At 43.9% G+C, this 20,835-nt stretch overlaps 1 protein-coding gene across 1 annotated transcript in view; it reads right to left on the bottom strand.

The window, feature by feature from the left end:
- LOC8025958 (solute carrier family 22 member 7) overlaps positions 1-20,425 on the bottom strand; it is a 44,540-nt gene extending 24,115 nt beyond the window's left edge. The window contains exons 1-5 of the mRNA XM_040205725.3: positions 19,455-20,425; positions 13,178-13,281; positions 11,885-12,039; positions 5,605-5,773; positions 1,732-1,861 (exon numbers count right to left, since the gene is read on the bottom strand). Of these exons, the coding sequence (XP_040061659.1) occupies positions 1,732-1,861; positions 5,605-5,773; positions 11,885-12,039; positions 13,178-13,281; positions 19,455-19,805 (909 nt within the window). The 5' untranslated portion in view covers positions 19,806-20,425. The remainder of the gene's footprint in view (positions 1-1,731; positions 1,862-5,604; positions 5,774-11,884; positions 12,040-13,177; positions 13,282-19,454) is intronic.
- Positions 20,426-20,835: the final 410 nt, after the last annotated feature.

The raw sequence follows: 20,835 nt of genomic DNA, 5'->3' as shown, positions 1-20,835 counted from the left end.
AATGAATTGTAAGAATAGTTCTGTTTCCTTTGCGGAAAGCGTGCGCATGCCAGGGGCTGCAGACGAAACTTTGCTGCGGCCGCGCGCTGAGTTTGGTATCTGTTGCTGCTGCAAACCCCAATTGAAAATTAAAGGAATTTCCGGACATTTTAAATATATATTCAAAACAGTGCGACACACAAACAAACGAGTATAGACACCTGCTAGACTCAAATCGACGCAAAATTCTCGTTTTATGACATCGTATAAAACTGTCGGTTTGGGAACGTTGGGGAGATCATAAAAGCAATCTAATTGATTATGTACGTAACTCTGCCCTTGTAAACAAGCGTTCCGTCGAAAGCGCTGTCTTAATTTTCGTGCCGTGAGTAGCAACACGGAGCGCAAACCGCAGCCATATCGAATTTCATTTCTTGGACACGCTAAAATACACAGATACCGTTACTGTATATCCGTGCACGATGAAGATTACATCAATTAGGGTTTTGCATACGGTATGAGCTGCACTACTTCCATTGATGCAATGATCCGTGAGTTGGAAGGCATCGCGAATCATGAATTTGAAACTGAGACAAACCTTTGGTTGTTTGTCCCGAGAGGCTTTGCTTCATCTCTGGGTAATGATGTTGGCTATTTTTGGCTTATACACCAGAAGGTAAAATCATCTCTTTTTATTCACACTACAACTTTCAAAGATTTTTTTTTTTTTTTTTTTTTTTTTAGGTTAGTTATGTCAAATTTCGAAAATTATTTCCGCCAGCTCTCGTATCTACACTAGAAGTTTTGGTAGATTGTGTTTGCACCCCGGTAAGGATACACGGTTCTGATATGGTAACGCTATCGGAATGCACGTTTAGTGGATCATATCGATGCCGGGAGTGGCGTAACGATCGGCACGCCACTACCGGGATCGATAAGATATGCCTGGTAGTGGCATCTTGAGAACCCAACCTAATGTGGGGTGCAAACTAACATAAATTTCAAAAGGCTATGTCAAAAAGAAAGCAATGTCTTATGTCAAATAATACTGCTGCGAAGCAGTGATCTTTAAGAAGAAAATAAAATGATTGCATGAATGCAAGCACGCAAAATGCAATCTGCTGTTAGCCAAATCCTGATAAACATCCGCATATCGGACAGCAATACTCCTGAAACATCCGAGACCATTGCTCATGCGTGCTGGGACTCATACAGCATATCTATATGGGATTGTTATCAAAGCGTGAATGTTATCTACCAAAACTCTCAAACGCACCAAATCCGTCAAACGCGACAGTGGTTCCCCTATTCTTTTATATACTTCAGGTGAGAAATATGACGAGTAATAAAGTACGCGAACCAAAGTCATGAACCCAACCTTCAGACGTGAAGAAAGCACAGAAGCTTCTGCCTTTTTTACTCCCTCATTCCGGAACTCGGCGAGTAAGGCCTACAGCTTCTAGGCGATCAGGCTGAAGGACTGGATTGTCTACGTCAGTGGCGTCACCTATCGGAGGCCGGCGCAGTGCACTCATTGGACACGAGTGCTGCGCCACCGTTCGGCTCGGACTCGTGTCCAATCAGCGAGAGCGCGAGCCCCAACCGAAAGCTGACGCACCGCTCGTATCAAATCAGTACCCGCGATGGCCTGCGGTAGGTGACGTGTACAGCCAAGCACAGTAGCCTTGTTACGTATCTAAGAGGCGTTGGTGAAGTCTATGCCAAATGTTTCTGCTCTTCTCCGAGCCCCACCTGAAGCGCCTTGAAGTCGTCCTCGCTGATGTCCCGGAGCCCGTTGACCCTCGCGATCTTCGTCAAGATGGCGACGGCCTTGTCCCGTCTACCTGCCGTCAGGTGCCAGCTGGGAGACTCGGGAACAAACCTTGAACAAAGAGAGCCATTTTTCTAAAAATATAAACTACACGTCTGTCACACCGTTTCATTTCCCGCCAATTTGGCTTATGTTTTTGCCTAGAAAAAAAAAGGCTTCTTTTCCGGTTTTCTATTCTATAAAATTTAAAAGGTGCCTGTCAAGTTCTCTTAATCGCGCTGAACTGCAGAAGACAAGGCTGAAAACGACAAGGTTGTTGTGTGTGTATATATGTGTGTGTGCGTGCGTGCGTGTGTGTGTGTGTTCGTGTCTGTGTGTGTTTACCATCAATCTTGTGATAATAGTTATTTTTTTAATTGACACCCAATTTTGGATACAGTTTCTGCATAAAAAGGTAATTCATTTGCGTTAGGTAAGCTTTACCCCACTAAAACAATTGGTACTGTGGTCTTCATATGATTATGGCTTTCACCACTGAATTTAGGCTGGCCCTGTCTTGGTCGTCTTCACATAAGCTGTGCTAAAATCACGTTTTTAGTATCCATAAAAGATTTAAAAAAACAGTGACAGAGGATGTTTCACTTTTCCGCTTAAAAAGAAAAAAATGTTTACCCCCCTCACCCCCTCCCCCCGCTTCTGCTTTACCAAGAAAACGAGAAAGAAACCGTGTGATGTCGTTCGTTTAGCGATTGAGTACAGCCGCAATTCCTGGCTTTCTTTGACCAAAGATAGCGTCTTTCGATAGTTTAGCACAATGAACCTCAAATTCTAATTGCTATTTCATGTATCAACTTAAAAAAATAAGACGAAATCTCAATCGCAGTGCGAGATTTTACTACGAGGAAAGTATACAATTTATAAGAGTCACCTAATTTTTTTTTCTCCATCCCTTTTCATGCGCGTTCAGGTGGCATATCAATGTTCTGAAACGTACAAATGTATCATTAGATGTACGTTATGAATGTGCGTACTTGCGTTAGTACTGTCACTTGAATTGCACGGTCGGTGTGTACTACCGTACGTGAGAGTAGTAGCAGATGTGATACCCGTTTAGAGGACAACCATCGCAGGGTTTCAGAAACTTGTAACGGGAGAAGGGCGTTACATTCCACCACGTTTGGACTTCAGGGAACGTGAAACGCTTGAGGAATTCCTCCTTGCGTTCCGTCAATTCCTAACACCGTATCGGCGTCTACAGACCATTTGTCGCGAAGTTTCCGCGTGCCGTTTTTCATCTATACGCTGTCGACTTCGAAGAGTCAGCTCCTAGCTTCAAGCAGAAAGCAGGGTTCACTTAGTTTCACTTATAATGCAATAATTTATGCTATTATGTAGCCTCATTGAGCGAATCAGCAGAACAGGAGATGCAAACTTGCACGTACAAACTAATTAAAATAGTCAAAATCGCGGACAAAGCTTCAATTCAACTGAAGCATTTCTCGCGTTGTCGAATCTGCTTTATACTTTCGATACGTCACCATCTCTATGGAGTCGGCACAAACATCTATCTACCTTGTTTTTTCCTCTTTTTTTTTAGTTTTTAAGAGCTGCATTGTTACATCTTCCTCAACAAAGAATCTGGTAAAAGAAACATATATCTGCGATGCAATCCACAAGGTTCCTGTCATGAAAAACATTTACTTTGTACCGCCGTCTTTTTTTTTTTTCTTTTTTTTCTAACGCACCGATTTGCAGTGAAACAAGAACAGTGGCTGCTGATGACATGAGCTGAGTTTTTTGTTTGTATTTTTGTTTATTTACCCTCACAGAAGCAAATGAAATCCTCTACAGTATGTGGGTCATAGTGGTAACCTATACGGCTTTGGCATCACGATGCTGCGGTGGCGCTGCAGTCGACAAGGCGCACGCGCAGATGTTTAGTGCCCTGCACCTTAAGTGTGGGCAAACGCAGGGTTGCCTGTAAGCATTTTGTTGGCCTCTGACCACGGTGCTAATGCAAGCACAACTGCGGCAATTTTATTTTTCTCCGTGCGATTGCGGCAATCGCCACGGAAGCAACCGTCAATGGTATTGTACATATAGACGACGCGCAGCACTGAAACCCCTCCGAACCGGCCACTGATCAACATACAATGGAAAGATGACGCCATCCAAAGATAAACACAAGCCCGCGCAAACACACGTGGACACTTGCGGAACTAACGAATCTGCAAGTTTCGTGTAGGGAGGCTTTCTCATCCACGACGTGTATGACGATGTCATCGCCGTACCGGCAAATCACGTGCGCTCGAAGGCAAATATTGTGGCTGACAAGGGCGCTTTCCTGTGTACCCTCACTGCCCCTTGAGATCAACATGTGTGGGAGGTAAATATGTGATGCATTTTCGTAATACGTTTAAACGATAAAGGGAAGGAGATATCTTCTTTCGCTCAGGAGAGATGGGTCACCTTGCATACGGCGGTTTCGCCTGCTTCGTAGTAATAGAGAGAGGCACGCCATTGAGCTCTTTCGACGCTTCTGTTGTAGCCAAAACTGAATAAAAATTAGTTTAAACAATGTTTCAATGCGCCAGGTCCAGTGGGCATTGAGAAAAACGTTTTTGAGACGGCAGGGATGTCGCGAACCTGCCGAGGTTCAACTTCAACCAAATTCAAGTAGTTTTTTTTTTTTTTTTTTTAGCATTTAGTGCAAAATTTGGCACAAGTGCGACTAGAGTTTCGCGATTTTGCGCAAGCGCAAAAATAAAAAACGACCCCACGTCACCTGACGGAGGAGGTGTGCAATATTTATGGGGTATACTGTTTCACGTTACAAGCTAACGTTTAAGAGTTGGCCCAGCTCTTACATTCTGCAAACATTGTTAATAATTTTATAAAAAAAAAAAAAAGTTACAACCAGCAACTGTAAAAATTATATTTTTTCATATTAGGGACTCGTATCGGAAGTCAGGCAACCCTCTTCAAAAGTCAATATTTTTTTTTTTCAAATTTCGCCAAAAGTTTGAATGTTCGCCAAACGAGTCGAACCTCGAGCTTCAACAAAGGTTCGCTGCATCTCCCGTGAATGAGGCCTCTCCTGCACTTCTTGTGTTGTAGCAGATCACATGGTCTGCGCGTGACGTCACCTACTTGCTACTTATTTTTGCCAAAAAAAAAGAAAAGAACTGGTTCCATAATGCGAAATCAATGCTGCCGAAAATACGCGCCCAGTGGTAACGCCACCAGAATGGCTGCCAATTTGACGTCAGTGCAAGTATGGTGCCTGGAAAGCGGCTCCGACGGGTTTGTTTACATCGCCCAAAAAAGTGGTCACTCGAATTCCGTCCGATGACGTTAAGGAAGTGTCATGCTGTCGATGGTCGCGATCCTGGCGGTGTCCCAACAGCGGAAGTGTATGTGGCAGACGCCTGCCCTGCTGCAGGTCGCTCTTCCTGTGTGGCAGTTCACGGAAGCTTCCGCAGCCAGACCTTGGAACGCCGCGACGACAGCGACACTCGCGTTTGCTCGTGATTTCCGCCAGCATTTCTACGACCAACCGCCAGGATCGCGAGATCCGCCAGCAGAAGACGCTGGCTTCTGTGACGTTATTTGTTGCCACTTCGGTACAACTTTTGATGTATGGGCGGGAGATAGGACTCTAAACAAACCAGTCCAAGACGCGCTCCAGGCACCATAGTGCAAGCCACATATAGCTTGTGTCCCACAATCGTGGATGGATGGATGGATGGATGAATGGTATTGGCTATACCTTTTGTAACGGGCGGCAGCTGGCGCCACCTAGCTTAACCATCTTTTAGCACGTGGTTGCCAGGCTTGCGCAAGATTACACTTACCAGAGGAGCACTAGGATGACGGCGCTAAGTGCGGAGTTTGTGATGACGAGACCCCTCCAGCTCTGGATCAGGTCCGCGTACCAGGGGTACGCCGACGCCATCAGGGTCCAGCTGAAGGCCCACACGAAGCCGATCAGGGTACGCCGTTCAGGAATGGTGAACTCCATCACTGGACACACATTTCAAGCCAGCATCGTAAGATATATGTTCTCTTGGAGTCGCGTTCTCAAGGGTGGTGGGTGGTTCCATATCTGTCGGCAGGAGTAACATCTACAAGAAAATCACCTTCGAGACCTCTTCAAAGAAGAAAGATGTGAAGCATTTACATTATTAGACGAAGGGTTAGAACCTTGAAGCCTGCCGAAAGGTGACGGAGAATAAAATCTGACGTCTGACTATGCTGAAATCTGTATTGTCCTTTTTGGTGAAGACTGGTATTAGCAAAGCAGTCTAACTACACCCGTCCCTTAAAAAGACTATGCAATAGCGCAACCACCCCCACTAATGTGATTTGAATAGACGTTTTTTCCATCCACCCTAGACGGGCTAAGATTTTACAACATTGATAATCAGAAAAGAAAAAACATGCAGTTTACTAAACGACGCGTGAAGGTGTATCACAGATCTACCACCTTACGTAAAGATTTAAAAAAAAAATACAGAAATTCGTCCCTTTCCCCAGCTTCGAGAAACTACGAAATACACAGGTAGAGTACGCAAAATCAAGATGATGAACACTAAACCAGGGCTACAAATAATGAATTTTCTAGACCAAGACACGCACGGACTAGAAGGTTTTTCAGAACAGGTGCCGCCATGTGAACAAATAACGATAGGTCCATCTACACCCATTTTCCAGAACATGGGCCCTGTGCATCAGAAAAGAAGACCGGAAAACACAGCGAAGAAATCGAGCTCGTAATAACGACCCCGAGGCAGCGCTATACTACCCCAGTGGTGCAGTGGAAAACAACCACGAGCCAATCGCATTCCATCAGCTAAACAAAGGCACGTGGATGTACCCAACATTAGCAGACAATCCGGAGGAAGCTAAAGCGAAAGCCGTTCTAGCTACATTAGAACACGCCGCATAAATTCACACAAAAAGAAAAAATAATTTGTACAGACTCGCAAGGAGTCATCACAGCATGTAAGGTAAACCAAGTGGCAAGCATAACAAAACAAAAAAAAAATACTGAGGATGGCAATAATCAAGAACGATAACACGACAATACTCCTGTAATGATGTGTAAGGGAGCGCGTTGGACATGAACTATAGACAGCACGAATGAGGATACACTTACGGGGACAGAGGACAACACACGCAGCCATTCCTGTGTTGTAACTCTGGCGTTATAACTCCTGCGTAGTATCCCAGGACACGCGGGAATATGGGAAAATGAGTTTGCTAACAAAGTCGCCAAAGAGTGTAGTCGTTTCATCTTTTCCGACAGAGTGTAGTCGTTTCATCTTTTCCGACAACGCGAGTCAATCTCAACAGGATCACCCATACCTCATTGAATCATACAATTGGAGTTATGAATGCGGCCCAAAACCCACCACAAACAAGGCAAAGAGGCCTCTAAATGAGCAACTACAAAACAGACATCCCGGAGAACAAGACTTAATTTCCCCTAAACTCAGGAGATGTCAAACAGTTCCCCCGGGAGGAATAAGGACTGGCAGCGTCCAACCCTCAAAAAATAAGAGGAAAGAAAAAGATGCAAGATATAGAATTTATGCCAAAACCACCAGTATTACCTTCTGCAGAAAAAGGACGCCACTCAACATTGACCACCATCTATGGGAGAATGTAAACACCACGGAGAAAAAAAAAGGAGATGGAACAGTAGCAACTCTAAGCACCCAAGATAAGCCGAAAGATATGAAAGCAATGATAAAGCCTACAGGCGATTCCGAGAGAAGACTTTAACTGCTGAGATCCGTAGTCTCCAATCTGGAGAAAATCGGTCTCAGTAAAACATCTTAATCTTTATTTTCTTGTCAGGCAACGCCATAGTGCGACCGCCTTTTCTTTTCTTCTTTTTTTTTCACAAATGAACGTGTGTTTTTTTTATTTTTATTCAAGACCTAAGCGGACATGTTGAAAGATGGCCCCTTTCCAAGTTATCAGGCGATAAATGCCGAGTAGATGCAGGGATAGAGCCAGCGACAAAAAGAAGAAAAAAAGAAACAAAGGCAGGACAAGAGAGGAGACAGAGCAGTTCCCTGGCTTTGCTACTGACTGAAGCGACCATGATATTTAATGTGTTCACGCACGCACCGAACAGTTATGAACACGAGTCTTTGGTGAGGGCGGTGAGCTGTGAGCGGTGGCATCAGCAGCAGTCAATATCAAAAGATAAATGTAAAAAAAAAAAGTAGAGGGACAGCGAAAGCGATGCAGTGAACGTAAACGGCTGAGGCATGAAAAGAGAGAACTATGTTTCGAGACTTAGAAAAACCGAAGCCACTTACCAATCAAAATATTCCCTTTATAAAAAGTCGACACGCAATATTAAATATGTATTCTCCTGTTCCTGGTGAATGCAGGTGAGACAATAGCATAGCTGATTCGCTCCGGGGACCGCAACTTATTGTGTCCGAACGTATAAAAATTTATCATCCCCTACTCGCATACAGGATGTTATCAATCGTCCTGCCTAGCCGTACTCGAGGTGATATTTTGGTGCCAAATCTAAACCTTTGACGGAAAATTGCCAGGGTACCACTGTGCCATCTGGGGTAACACGGCGTTTTTAACACAATTTAAGAATGACAGGCTACCTTATATGGTATGACGTAACGCAATTTATTAGATTCAGTAGAATCGGCCGAAAATAAAAAGATGTCCCTGTTCACTGCATTCATGAGCTTTCATGTAATTTTACAGTGGCGTCAAAATAAAAAGCAATGGGGGGGGGGGGGGGGGGGGGGGGGGAGAGGATCGCTTTTTATTCCAGACATTTCAAAAATATATTGTAAACAATATATTGTATAGGGGGGGGGGGCGGAAAATCGCTCCCCCCCTATACAAAAATCGTCGCCCCCCCCCCCCCCTTTCCCCCCCTGTTCCCCTCTCCCGAAAAGTTCCAAAGCCTCTTTTATTTTAGCCCTAGCACACTGGCACCAATAAGAATAAAAGATGTATGCTTAGATGCAAATTAGATTTTTTTTTGTATGTTCCACACAGTTAATTGTCGTTAATTCATCTCTTTTTTTAGTGGCATGTGTGCACGACGCTTTCGTCAATATTAACCATGGGCGGGTGAAGACAACCCTGCGGAATAAACTAGCATGCATTTTCAAGTGTATGAAAGGTCGTGAAAATAGAACAAGGACATCGAATAACTGGCAAAGCTACATTGGCACTGTCACTTGTTTGAGTTCACATTCATAAGGGTTACACTGGAGTTCGAATAGACATTATAATTATTATTCAAGCTCACGCGTAAAACGAAACATTCTGACGCCTTTACGAAAGTTTAAAAGAGACACGACTCCATTAAAAGTTTATAGTTATTGATAGTTTAAGAAACGCAGGGCGTGAATTTGTCTCACGAGCGTTCTCGCTTTTTGGTTCCTTTTTTGTTTGCGGTTGATATTGCTAACACCGGAGTCTCATTCACTGTAGAAAGAGTGATTGTAGTTGAATAAAAACACCAAGGCCACTAAGAATATATATATAAAAAATAAGTACTCTTAACGCGTAGTTAAAAAAAAAAAAGAAGCAAAAGCCACATTGCACTACGTGCCTCGTCAAAAGCGACAAATGTAAGAAATCCAGCACGGCGTGCATTACAGTTACACCGGCTTCCGACACGCAATAAAAAAGTTATGTCATCCAGATTTCAACCGAAGTATCCTCAAGCAACCCAGTGGACACTTCAAAAAAAAATTCATTTGTATAGATTGACAATTCGAGTTGGGAGCTACGAACTCGTCGGACCAATCAACGGCCTTTCCTTCGCCATCTGATCCCGCTGTCTTGCGCGTGGGTACGGGCCGGAGCGCGAACACGTGCTGCAACGTAGACGTCCGACTGGTCCGACGAGGCACGTAGCTTCCACCGTACTCTCAGCTTAGGCACGAACGCAGTGCAGACAATGGTACATTGCAATTCTCTAGACGTGCGCGAAGAGCTCCGAAGGAACGCGTCGTCGAATTCCAGGAGGGAGGCTCGGCTTAAACTTACTGTTACGCCGGTATGACACAACAGCTTCGACACCGTCAGAGACCTGAATATGCGATTGAATAGAAAAAAAAAAAAAAAAAGAAAAACCGCTATAACAAAAAATTTAAAAAAAAATATATTGCTAAGTTGCGGCGCGAAGCCGCTTCACGTCCTTCGAAATAATTCGCGGAAAAAAGAAGCGCGCCCACGACGAATGCATTCGACGTCAACGCGCCGCTCTTCCAACGCCGAATACTGTTATGCAAGGTCGCGTTCAGCCTTCCGAGCCTGTGCCAAAAACGTCCTTCGTGCGTTGAAAGAAACAAAATTTGTAGAAACCAATAGCAAAGCGGATTCTGTTAGGGAGTTGCGTCAACGTCACGTATACACGCGTTTGATGTGTGGCAGATGCGTGTAGTATATAACGAGTGAAAAAAAAGGCGTAGTTCGGAAGACGTTACAAGACGAAAGACACTGTTCGGTTGTTGTCTTTCCTCATACAAACGAGATTTCACGGCTGCTTTAAATATGCACTGAAGTGGAAGTTCGGTTCAAATTTTACGATTCATATTCCGAAACAGAATGCATACTTTTGGAGATTTAGGTGAAGTTATGTGCCAAAAAGACACTTTATTGCGCCGCCAATCAATTGATCATTGAATCCTGCATTCTCGTACAAGGCCGCACGTTGCAGTACATGCGACTGCATTGCCAGATAAAGTTGTCCCCGAGTACAAACATCTCAGGCTGCAGTCGTATACCGCACCGACAAAACTGCATTTCTCTACGCACTAGAATGAACGTAGTACGTCATATCTGGAAGCTAACTGATCCTCTTCTGAATAAACGTCTCAGTTACCTTTATTTCTTCTTTTAAAAATATATCGAGAAGAAAGCTGAGCATCGAGGGCGACATCGTCGATATCAATGATGGTATGACACTTTGAATAAACTTCTCATTGTCACAATGTTGCCTCCGCGTTCCATCACACAGGACGCGACGGAAACGCACTCCTTTTACAAGATACCTAATTATCAAGGCCAGCTGTAACAAACAAAACAAAACAGAAAAAAAAAAAACTCCAGAAAAACACAGAAGCTGAAATTCAACATTCCGACCAAGGAGCCGATCTGTATGCCGCAACACAATACGCCTTCCGACAAGTCGTATGAAATCGTTTTTACACGCTGGGAGTCGTTATCTTTTTTTCCTCCTTTTCTGGAAGAGAGCCTAATTGGAATCGACTCCAGTCACAGAGCGGTCTCGTGGTCATGTTTTGTTCTCGCTCGAGTCGCTCCAAGGGAATTATGGCCTTGCCGTAAACGACTCGACAATACTTTTTTCTTTTTTTCTTCTTTTTTTCGTGTGCCTAGTTTGCGCATGTTCTGAAGCACTTGGTAAAATTATGAAACACGTTGGATGCCAAGTATGTGTCTCTCATATATACTTTTGTTCTATAAGGGGTATTCACACGAGGGAGAAATCCCGGGGATTTCTCCCTGACACGCGCATCCCACGACGAAAACGTCAGGCTTTGCGATGTGCAAAAGCCTCGCGTTTTCATCTCGTGATGCGAGCGTGCCGGGGAGAAATCCCCGGGATTTCTCCCTCGTGTGAATACCCCTTTATATACGTGGCACTTATACAGGGCCAGCTCTTGGGATTTTGGTGTCCGTGCTCACACGTATCTCTTTGCAAGGTGTCACCATGTGAAGTACGGCCAGTGGCACATTGACGTCACACGACGCTGTGACGTCAGGTGACAGCATGAAATCACGTGACAATGTAACGTCAGGAAATCAATATTTACAAAGTTAATTAACAAATGTTAGTTAATTTTCTTGCTTAGAGCGTTGATTAGTTCCTCGTTTAATGCCTGCAGAGCTTAGTAAATGTATAGTAAAGGCGGCACCCATGTAACTCTCACCTATTTGTTTTCAAAAATATATATGAATTAAAATCAAGCACCCTGTACACATAAACGGTTAGATAAAACAAGAGAAACAGGTCGACGAGTGAACGGGTTCAGTCGATGTCGCTCCTTCGCAGGCAGAAAACCCCAGCCACTGTTTCATCCAATCACCTGGTTGGAACCGCTCACTCACCCAGTACAAAGATGGTGGAGCAGACACTCTCTGCGCCCATTCCCGCCACCAGTCTCGCGATGGCGAGGCCCAGGTGCTGGTTGATGAACAGAGGAATGAGGTTGGCCAGAGCGCTGATGGTGGCCAGCACGCAGATGGCCACCTTGCGGCCGAACCTGTACGAGCGACGCAGAACGGAGGGGTTGTAGAGTCGGTATTTTGGCAGGAAGAAGTTAAGGACCGTTCACATAGCATACCGCTTGCTAACTTGCGTTATGTTACGAGGGTTTACGTCTGCTTCCGTAGAGAGTCACCAGGACATCGGTGCTCTGTATGAAGCGTGGCAACCAATTCAAGGAGTATAGCTGTGGACGGGACGTACTAAGCATGGCTGTATCAAAGATTCTCGACAAGAAGACGTCAGAAAACGCTCCTTTGTGAATGGGACTTTAATCTGCAATAAACTGAGGCGACTCGTGCGTCTGCTTCAGATGGACGATTCTGCCAGTGTAGCTAACCTGTAAGGTCTTAAACGTGCATCATGCAGTAGGGACGTCACGAACATGTGATTCACTTCTGCACATTGCCGGCCCATTACGAAACCGGTGGTAGTCAAGAGTGATACCAGTTGTACGTGGGGATTTAAACACCGGGCAAATTCCTTAAAACGGCGTCATTGTGCTTCCCCTATATATAAGCACTTTTGCCAATGCAGTATGAACTGCTAACTTGGAATAGTTAACGCACCACGTAGTCAACAGACTAATTACATGACCGGATGATGCTTGGCAAGTCCCAGCGCCCTGCCTTGTATTAAGGCGCTGGGACTCGCCAAGCTGCTAACGTGCAGCTTTTTTTTTCCAGCGCCTTTGTCACGAATGTATTTTTGTGGCAGAAAATAAACTGATTTGATTTGATTTGATAGTGCGATGCCTGTTCCTATACGCGGCTTGAACGTAACGTGGTTGTCACCATGCTGGAAGTCATTCTTACTTATTGTTGCCGAAAAAAAAATCGATAAGGCGAGGCATTATACTGCAGAAAGTACACCCTTAGTATCAAGATTCATACAATGACAACTTATGTAACGCCAATGCAAGCCATGTTTCTTTTAGCAAGACCATTCACTCGACGTACTGCATATGTGCCGCAGTACTGCGGCACATATGCAGTACGTAGATGCTGCATACGTGAAGCGTATGCTGCATACGTGAAGCTTCACGTATGTGCTGCATACGTGAAGCAAAAATTTGACGTTCCTATATAACCGTAATTGTCCGCGTGTTCCTTTTTTTTTTATCTTCTCGTACTCACTTGTCGGCGAGGAATCCCGAAGTGACATATCCGGACATGGAGCCAATCCAGAATGTCGTGTGCAATACGTACTGCTTCCAGGCGTCTCCGCAGACCCAGTTGTTCTGGAAAAAGGGCACATCCCGAGGTTATTGGGTCACTCACTTTATATGCTGCGTCTCTTCTTTTTTCTTTTTTTTTTTTTCGTCTAACTTTGCTTCAATTTAAAAAGAAAAAAAAAACAATGATTTTTAGAATCATTGATAGCTTCAGAAAGTCAGGGCGCGGCTCGTCCTGAACGTCTTATTATAGCACCGCAATCAATGAGATTGCTGTTTTAGCCAATCAGAACGCCGAAGGACAAATCACGTGACAAGAAACGGGCACATATTACGTCACGCCTTGCGTTTTTTAGGCTGTCAGGGACTTTAGTTGATTCATTTCTTGCGCTCCCTCGGAAGCATCTATATGCGTGAAGTTCTCACGGGTATATGTGACGCATTTAAGCAGCGGATATTTTAATAATTAAAAGACGCTTGAACGATTTATTGGTGCAAAGATTAGAAGAGGAAATTTGCAATTTGCACATGTCTCTCGACGTACTCGCATAATATATATATATATTTATTTATTTATATCAACCATAAAAAAGTATGTAACTTCACTTTTCTGGGGCACACGAAGACAGCCAATCACAGTGAACAATAGAAGAATCCCAGCGAGTAAGGAACTTCATAGTACGATTAAATATTAAAGAGTCAAATGTGCACAAGGACAATGAGCAGGTGAAACATGAAGCATATAAATGCAGTCGTAACGTATCGAATCGAGAAGGGACTATTCACACGCGCCCTGTTTCCCTACTCGTCTCTCTTCTATCCATTTACACCCAATCAAAACAGTCCAATTTCGATTCGACGCACTATGGTCCCACCCCGTAAACGCAACCTTTCTCCCTGTGCAAACCGCATTTTTTTATGTAATCGTATTTTCAGCTTCGTCATTAGCTCAGATTCTAGCGTTCGGCGTGACTACTTCCCTGTTCAGCAAAAAAAAAATTATAAAAAAAAAAATATATATATATATATATATATATATATATATATATATATATATATATATATATATATATATATATATATATATTGTATGTTCCGATATGGTGCCCACGTATACATTTAGTAGATATTTATCCAAGCAACAGCCTTGGCGTGCCACAATCTAATGGACTTCTTCCAAAACCGACGCGCCCCATCGCGGCGAAATACCACGCAGTGCACTCTGGGAACTAGTTGGCCACTCAGTTTTGGTTTCGACTGAGCAGCTTCATCTCATGCTATCACGCCGTGACCGAACTCGCTGCTTGCGTTTTCGATTATCTGACTTTTCACGAACATACAATACACTCATTCTCGAGCGATTCAAAACGAAGACCGGGGATCTTTCCTTGGTTCCCGAAACACCGGATATTGTGCATGCGTATGCAAACGTATCGTGACTTAGTCACCTCACCCCACGAGTGCGCGTTTGAGCTCAATTTCAATAATCCCGTTTAGTACCAGCGAACTAAAACTGAAATTTGTTCATCTGGAGCCTTACACGTATTTTGTTTGCCAAACGTCCGCTTCTTGTTACTTCATTGGGCGAAAAGCAAGCCGCATCCTCACAGGGTATCAAAGTTGAACCCAGCGTTTACGCATGAACTTTTAAGGAAACGTAATAAATTCGACCTCACTACTGCACAGAAGTTACCATGATGTCTTCCCCGTGTCATCATATATCTCCCAATCAAATTTTATGCTGATAGAATAACTTTTCGCAAACGCTGAGATCGGCTAGCTACGACGGAGCCTTTTTGGACGAGCTTTTACTGACGCCCAAGATCTGTGCCTGAACGGTGTGTCTGAAATTATCTCGGCATACTCAGGTAGGAAGAAAGCAAACACACAACAAATATTATGGCCATTAGCAATTCAAACGCGCTTTGAATTCGTTCGTTTGGCGCACCTGTCCGTCGCACTTCCGGCGAACGGTGCGACATTCTTCACGCAAGTGTTCGACTTTTGCTTTCTTAAAACGATCTGTATGTGCGAATTTGCCTATATGATTGCAGGATAACTTTATGCGCGTACGCGATGTTGAATATTAGTGGAATGCAAGCGGGTGGGGACTTCGCTTCGTGCAGTGCTGCGGGTCAGTACAGATAAGAGATAAGAAGTGTGTTAAAATTGAGCTTTTCATTGGCGCCTCCTAGTTTTACCTCGCATACTCAGGCATATTAAGAAAAACAGTAATCGCAAAAAGTAATATTTCATCTATGGACGCACGAAACAAACAAACTGCCTGATCAACAATACTAATGTAAAGGTGCGAGCTCGATGTATGCATATTTATTGGTTGCTACAGCTTGTTGATTCGTACACAAGCAAGATCCCCGAGCTTCGCAGCGTCGAGATTCCCAGCACTGGCTCGTCCACATACCTCGATTGGAACGCTAACAGGAAGGCTCAAGTACAAAATACAGCAAGCATGTGTTAAGACAAGCTATACGTCTCAGGCTTGTGCTAAAGCTTCGAGGTCTGGCCCTTTAGGTTAGTTTAGAGACCACAAACGACGCTCTCGGGACCAGGAAACATGAGATAACGGCCGTTAATAGTCAACGCTCTGTGTATAATCTCTTGTCGACGTGTCGATTGAAACCGAAACCATGCCATCCTCCTCCCTGGCCAACCAGTTACCAGGGTGCAAAGCGCGCCGTGTTGCATGCAGGACTTTATGGAAGTAGTCTATTCAACAGTATGACGGCATAGCAAAAGTTCCACCTAGCGATGTTGGACTACAGCGCTTTTGCTGGTCAGCTAAAATTGGAAGTTCTGAAGACGCGCTCATGTTTCTACAAGTGTCTCAAAACTTCCACCTAAAAGATGTAAGCTAATACTGTTAGTATTGGTTTAATCCAATACTGCTAATACTGTTAGTGATACTGTTAGTGAATCCAATACACAACTAATACTGTTAGTGAAGGAACTTCGAGACATGACATATATACATTAAGTACAGAACGCACTATTTAATATTGCTTTGTTCGTAATCATGTGTGGGAGTGGCCCGTTCTACGCAATTACAGCCCTTCGGGCATCCACATCGGTGGCGACAGATCACGAGAGCTTCCCAATCTGGAGATCGACGTGGCCTAGCAACAAGAGTTATAAGAATACCTGGTGCACGGCCAAACCGTCTAGTATTTGTGTTTTCATTTATATCTGCACTGGGAGGCCTGCTGTGGCCTGCATGTTATCAGCCACTGTTTGTTTTAGACATGCCCGTGTCTTGAGCAGGCATCCTGTTCCATGAATGCCTGCATGCAGCGCCGTAGACTTTGCATTTTCCCGGGTTTTACAGTGTATGTATATCGCCATGTGTCAGTCACTGTGTGCGTTATTTTGTTTACATACCACTACTAGAAGGACGTTACATGGCACGTAAACAGCGTCTCGGTAAGGATCATGGCCCGGGGGAAGGGGGGTGGAGGGGCACGAGCCCCGATGCCCCCTCCCCCGCCCCCCCCCCCCCCCCCCCCCCCCGGTAGTCTACGCCTATGCCAGCATGTATACAACACACGCGATAATCAAGACAGGCATGTATCGAGAAAATAAAATCCTCTTTTTCGGCTCGCCTAAATTAACTGCGCGTCGCAGTAAGCTAGAATTCCGCGTGAATGACGGCGCCTGCGGTGGGGATGGCGTGTGAAAGTTTGAGAACATAATATTACCTGGATCAAAATGTGAAACAGAAAAACTATAGCTTTTATGAGCCAACCTTCATCCAGGCATAATATCGCCAAATCATGAAATGCCCTTGTAAGCGCTTCTGGGATGTATTCCAGTTGTAGAAACTTGTCGGCAAGAGAGGCAATCTTGTTTTATCTCTTTCTGACAATGATATTTTACTGAAATAAGTGAAACAATGTTATTTCTTGATTTGATAAATATTAGGCCGAAGTGGACTTCTTCTTATAGAAAAGATTTATTTTTATCTCCTTTAACTTTTGACCTAGATAATGTCATGCTCTTAAACTTTCACGTTCTATCATCGCCGCTAGCGTCACGCTTATACGGAGCTTCTTCTTTCTGAAATGGGTAGTTTATTTTTGCAGTTCGAAAAATAGGATTTTTTTTCCTAGGTCCAACCCAGTATAAAGAATGCGCTGGTTCAGGTTTGTATGTATGATATATTTGCTAGTTTAGAGACGGATATATATTTGGACAGAAACATGCAAGAGTCTTTCTTCAGCAAAGATGTCTACGTTATACATACAAGCAGACACGTAAAAACAAACATATACTGTAAACGACATATTTTTCGCGGGCTCAATATCTTGCAATTTTGGTCAAAGCTGAAGTTTTTTTAATAATTCGCGGGTTCTAATTTTCGCGACGCGGTAGTGTGTTTACATTTTACCGGAATTGTTCGCGGGACCTATTTTTCGGGAATTGTAGGCTATTCGCGAAATTCGCGAAAATTAGGTCCTCGCGAAAATTAAGTCCTTTACAGTATTTGCTTCTGCATTAGTGTATATAAACACAGATGCGGAAATTAATATTCTGAGCAGAATGCCTTAAAAGAAGATTTGTATTATGTTTTTATATAAGATGTAAAACAAGGGGCGGTATAATCGGTGAAAAATATATGAGGACGGTATACAAATCGCAAAGTTCAGTAGTGTTTTTGGTTGTCTTTTTGGCGACGCAGATCTCTACATAGCGTGTAAAGGTAGTACCTCGTCTCGATATATTAAAAAGAATATCAGCGTGCATTTCACTGTCTGGTCAAAAAGGTGTTACAGACACTATCTCTGATATAGGGTGAAAGATGAAACTGACGCATTTCCAATTACTGACTGCCATGTAACGACATAGACACTGATAAGGATCGGGATATGTACCCTTCATTTTATTATCTGCGCAGAGACAATCATGTGATTGGTATATTCTCCCCTCTGTCGAACTCATCACCGGATTACGATCGCGCAACAAATGGTTTCAGAGACGAGAAAAAGAAAACGTGGCTCTCTACGTAAGAGCAAAGAATAAGAAGGTTGCTGTAAGCAATGAGCGTTAACAGAGAGAAGCCTTAGAGGAAAGATATAAGAAGGAGAGTCAGAAGGATGATAGGAAAAAGCGGAAGAAGAGGGAATTCTGTTGCATAAAAATAAAAAGCTAGAAAATAAAGCCATAATAGAAAAACGAAACTCAGAGGTCAACCGGGACTGATTGCCCCTGAGCGCTAATTCCTGTGCAGAAAGAGTGAACATTTCATGGAAGTGAAAAAATCTATGAAGCCGACTGCGGTGCGTTGTATTTCGAGAATGGCAACATGCAAGACTCGGGAACTTTTCCACCATGGGAAAAGTTTATGCGCATATTTGAGTCTCCAATCGCGCGGTTTCTGATCCTGACCCAGCGTCTGCGCGTTTTACGCACCACGCAATCAAAGGTCTGGAAGGAAGACTTATCGCGATACCGTCACTCGAACTCCTTACATCTTGGATGTTTGATGTGTTTTGCTTAGCCATATAGGCGTTGAAATAGTAACTGAGGTCGACACAACAAATTTATTTTTCCGGATGATAAGAAATTGTGATAAAGCTTGCTATTAGGGACTATACAAGAAACACCAGCAATGGCGCGCAATAGGCAAGTATTGTTACTTTGCATGGCGAGCCCCATTGAGTAAAAAGCCAGCAATGTATGTTTTATAAACTTACCGTTCAATAATCGTACTAAATAAAACATTAAAAAATATATTTTTATTTTGACAGCTATCGCAGATATTTGTTGTATACCGTCCGTGCACGTTAGATTGCATTACATGCTGTCCTTGCCACGGAAGAAAGATGTCTCCGAGTGCAAGACAAAGATCACTGTACGAGAAGTTAAGAATCCTGTGGTTAAGTGAATATCGATGGAAATTCTCTGCACGAATGCTCAATCAATATCAAATACTATCGTCACTGGCAGTTTAAGAAACCCAAGGGATTGCTTATAATGCTCGTATTTCTTCCTTCGTTTTTCGTTGTTCAACGTTCTTATCATATAAGGCCGCAATCTCAATGGCTGCATTATCGGAAAAGCAATAAAACAACTCTCAGAATTCGCTACGCCCTGCGTTTCTTAAGTTTTCGGTGACAATGGTGATACCGTGATTGTAAGGTAAATTAAAAAAAAAAAAAAAATATATATATATATATATATATATATATATATATAGATATATATATATATATATTCGAACGCACCTCTGTGGACATGGTCGGATACAGGTCGTTGTATTCGTAGTACCATCCTCCCTCACAGTAATCAGTTGTGGTGCCGTTTCTATCGCTGGTTCCGGATCCGAACTCAAGGAGACAGCTCTGTCTCACGAAGACTGGAGCGTCGCTCCCGACACCGGATGAATCTTCGAAGCTCCCGTTCCCATTAGAGACCACAAGTGGGCACCAGTAGTGCTCGGGTACTATGAGCAAGAACACCTGAGCCATGTGGTTGCAAGTAAAGTGCGCGGTGGCTGTCGTCAGAAAGACGAGCGCCAGAATCTTCTGGAAGCGCCCAAAGCCTCCGCTCTTGTTCAAGGCACCGTCGAAATCCATCTTTGTTTGAACTGGTTTTGCAAAACGAAGTCTGAGAGCAACTTGAAACCAGGCTAGACTTTCTTCTTCTGAACTCGACCGATTCCGTAAGTCTAAATCGTCTAGGTTAAAGTCTTCCACCCAAGATTCAGCAGTCGATGCTCAACTCCTGGTGGCCTGGTTTACCCCTGAGGTTTCTTAGACTTTTGAGAGCTCGGAAACTTTGTCTTAAATAATACAGCGAATTAAACCGTCTATCGAGGGAAAAGGCTTAGCTTTAAAGAAAGTAGCAGTTGTTTCCGATGCTTGGGGGGCCCGGATGAGCGAGGAGACAGGTTGCAGGGCCGCCGATAGGACAGGTGATTCAGCATCAAGGCGGGAGGCGATGCGCAGTGGCTGAGAGCTCCCACGTATCTGCGGAGTTTTGACCCCTGCTCTTCCGGCCTGGCCGCCAGACTCTGGAGGTCGTAAATGTAGGACTGCAGCGTCGCTTATCTTCCACGCACGGCTTATCAGACTTGTGAAACAAAAGAACAAAAGCAACAAAAATAGGAGAAGAGTGAACCCGCCGTGATTGCCGTCGCCACTGCCATCGAGGATGGCTCCTGGAGCGAATGATGGGCACCAAGTTTCTGGTCACCGTCTGTGTTAATACCCTGGTGAAGTAGCCTTTCAGCTTATCTGTTTCGCTGAGAGTTTGTCGGCGCAAGGAGACGTGGCACTTAAGAAATATTTTACAATTGTCTCCATGTCGTTGATCCATATGGTATTTGTTTCCATTCTCATTTATTTAGGTCTTCTACTGGTTGTTCGATTGGTAACCTCGCCCTGGGTAAGCTCAGATGCTGCAGAAGCAGTAAGGTGCAAGAGGAGGCAACTACTGGTCTCGTCATTGTGTTTACTCCATACGATTTGACGGTTAGCATCGAATTCATATACTTTTTGCGCTACTCGAACAGATCTTAAGGAAGGGTAAGTAAACAGGCAAGCTGGTTGATGCTACGCAAATTTGAAAAAACCGGAGACGTAGGATGAAAAAGGGGACAAGCAC

The sequence above is a fragment of the Ixodes scapularis genome, unplaced genomic scaffold, assembly GCF_016920785.2.
Source record: "Ixodes scapularis isolate PalLabHiFi unplaced genomic scaffold, ASM1692078v2 PGA_scaffold5__190_contigs__length_132052651, whole genome shotgun sequence".
In the NCBI taxonomy this organism is placed as follows: Eukaryota; Metazoa; Arthropoda; class Arachnida; order Ixodida; family Ixodidae; genus Ixodes; species Ixodes scapularis.
This window is presented reverse-complemented; position numbering and strand designations above follow the sequence as displayed.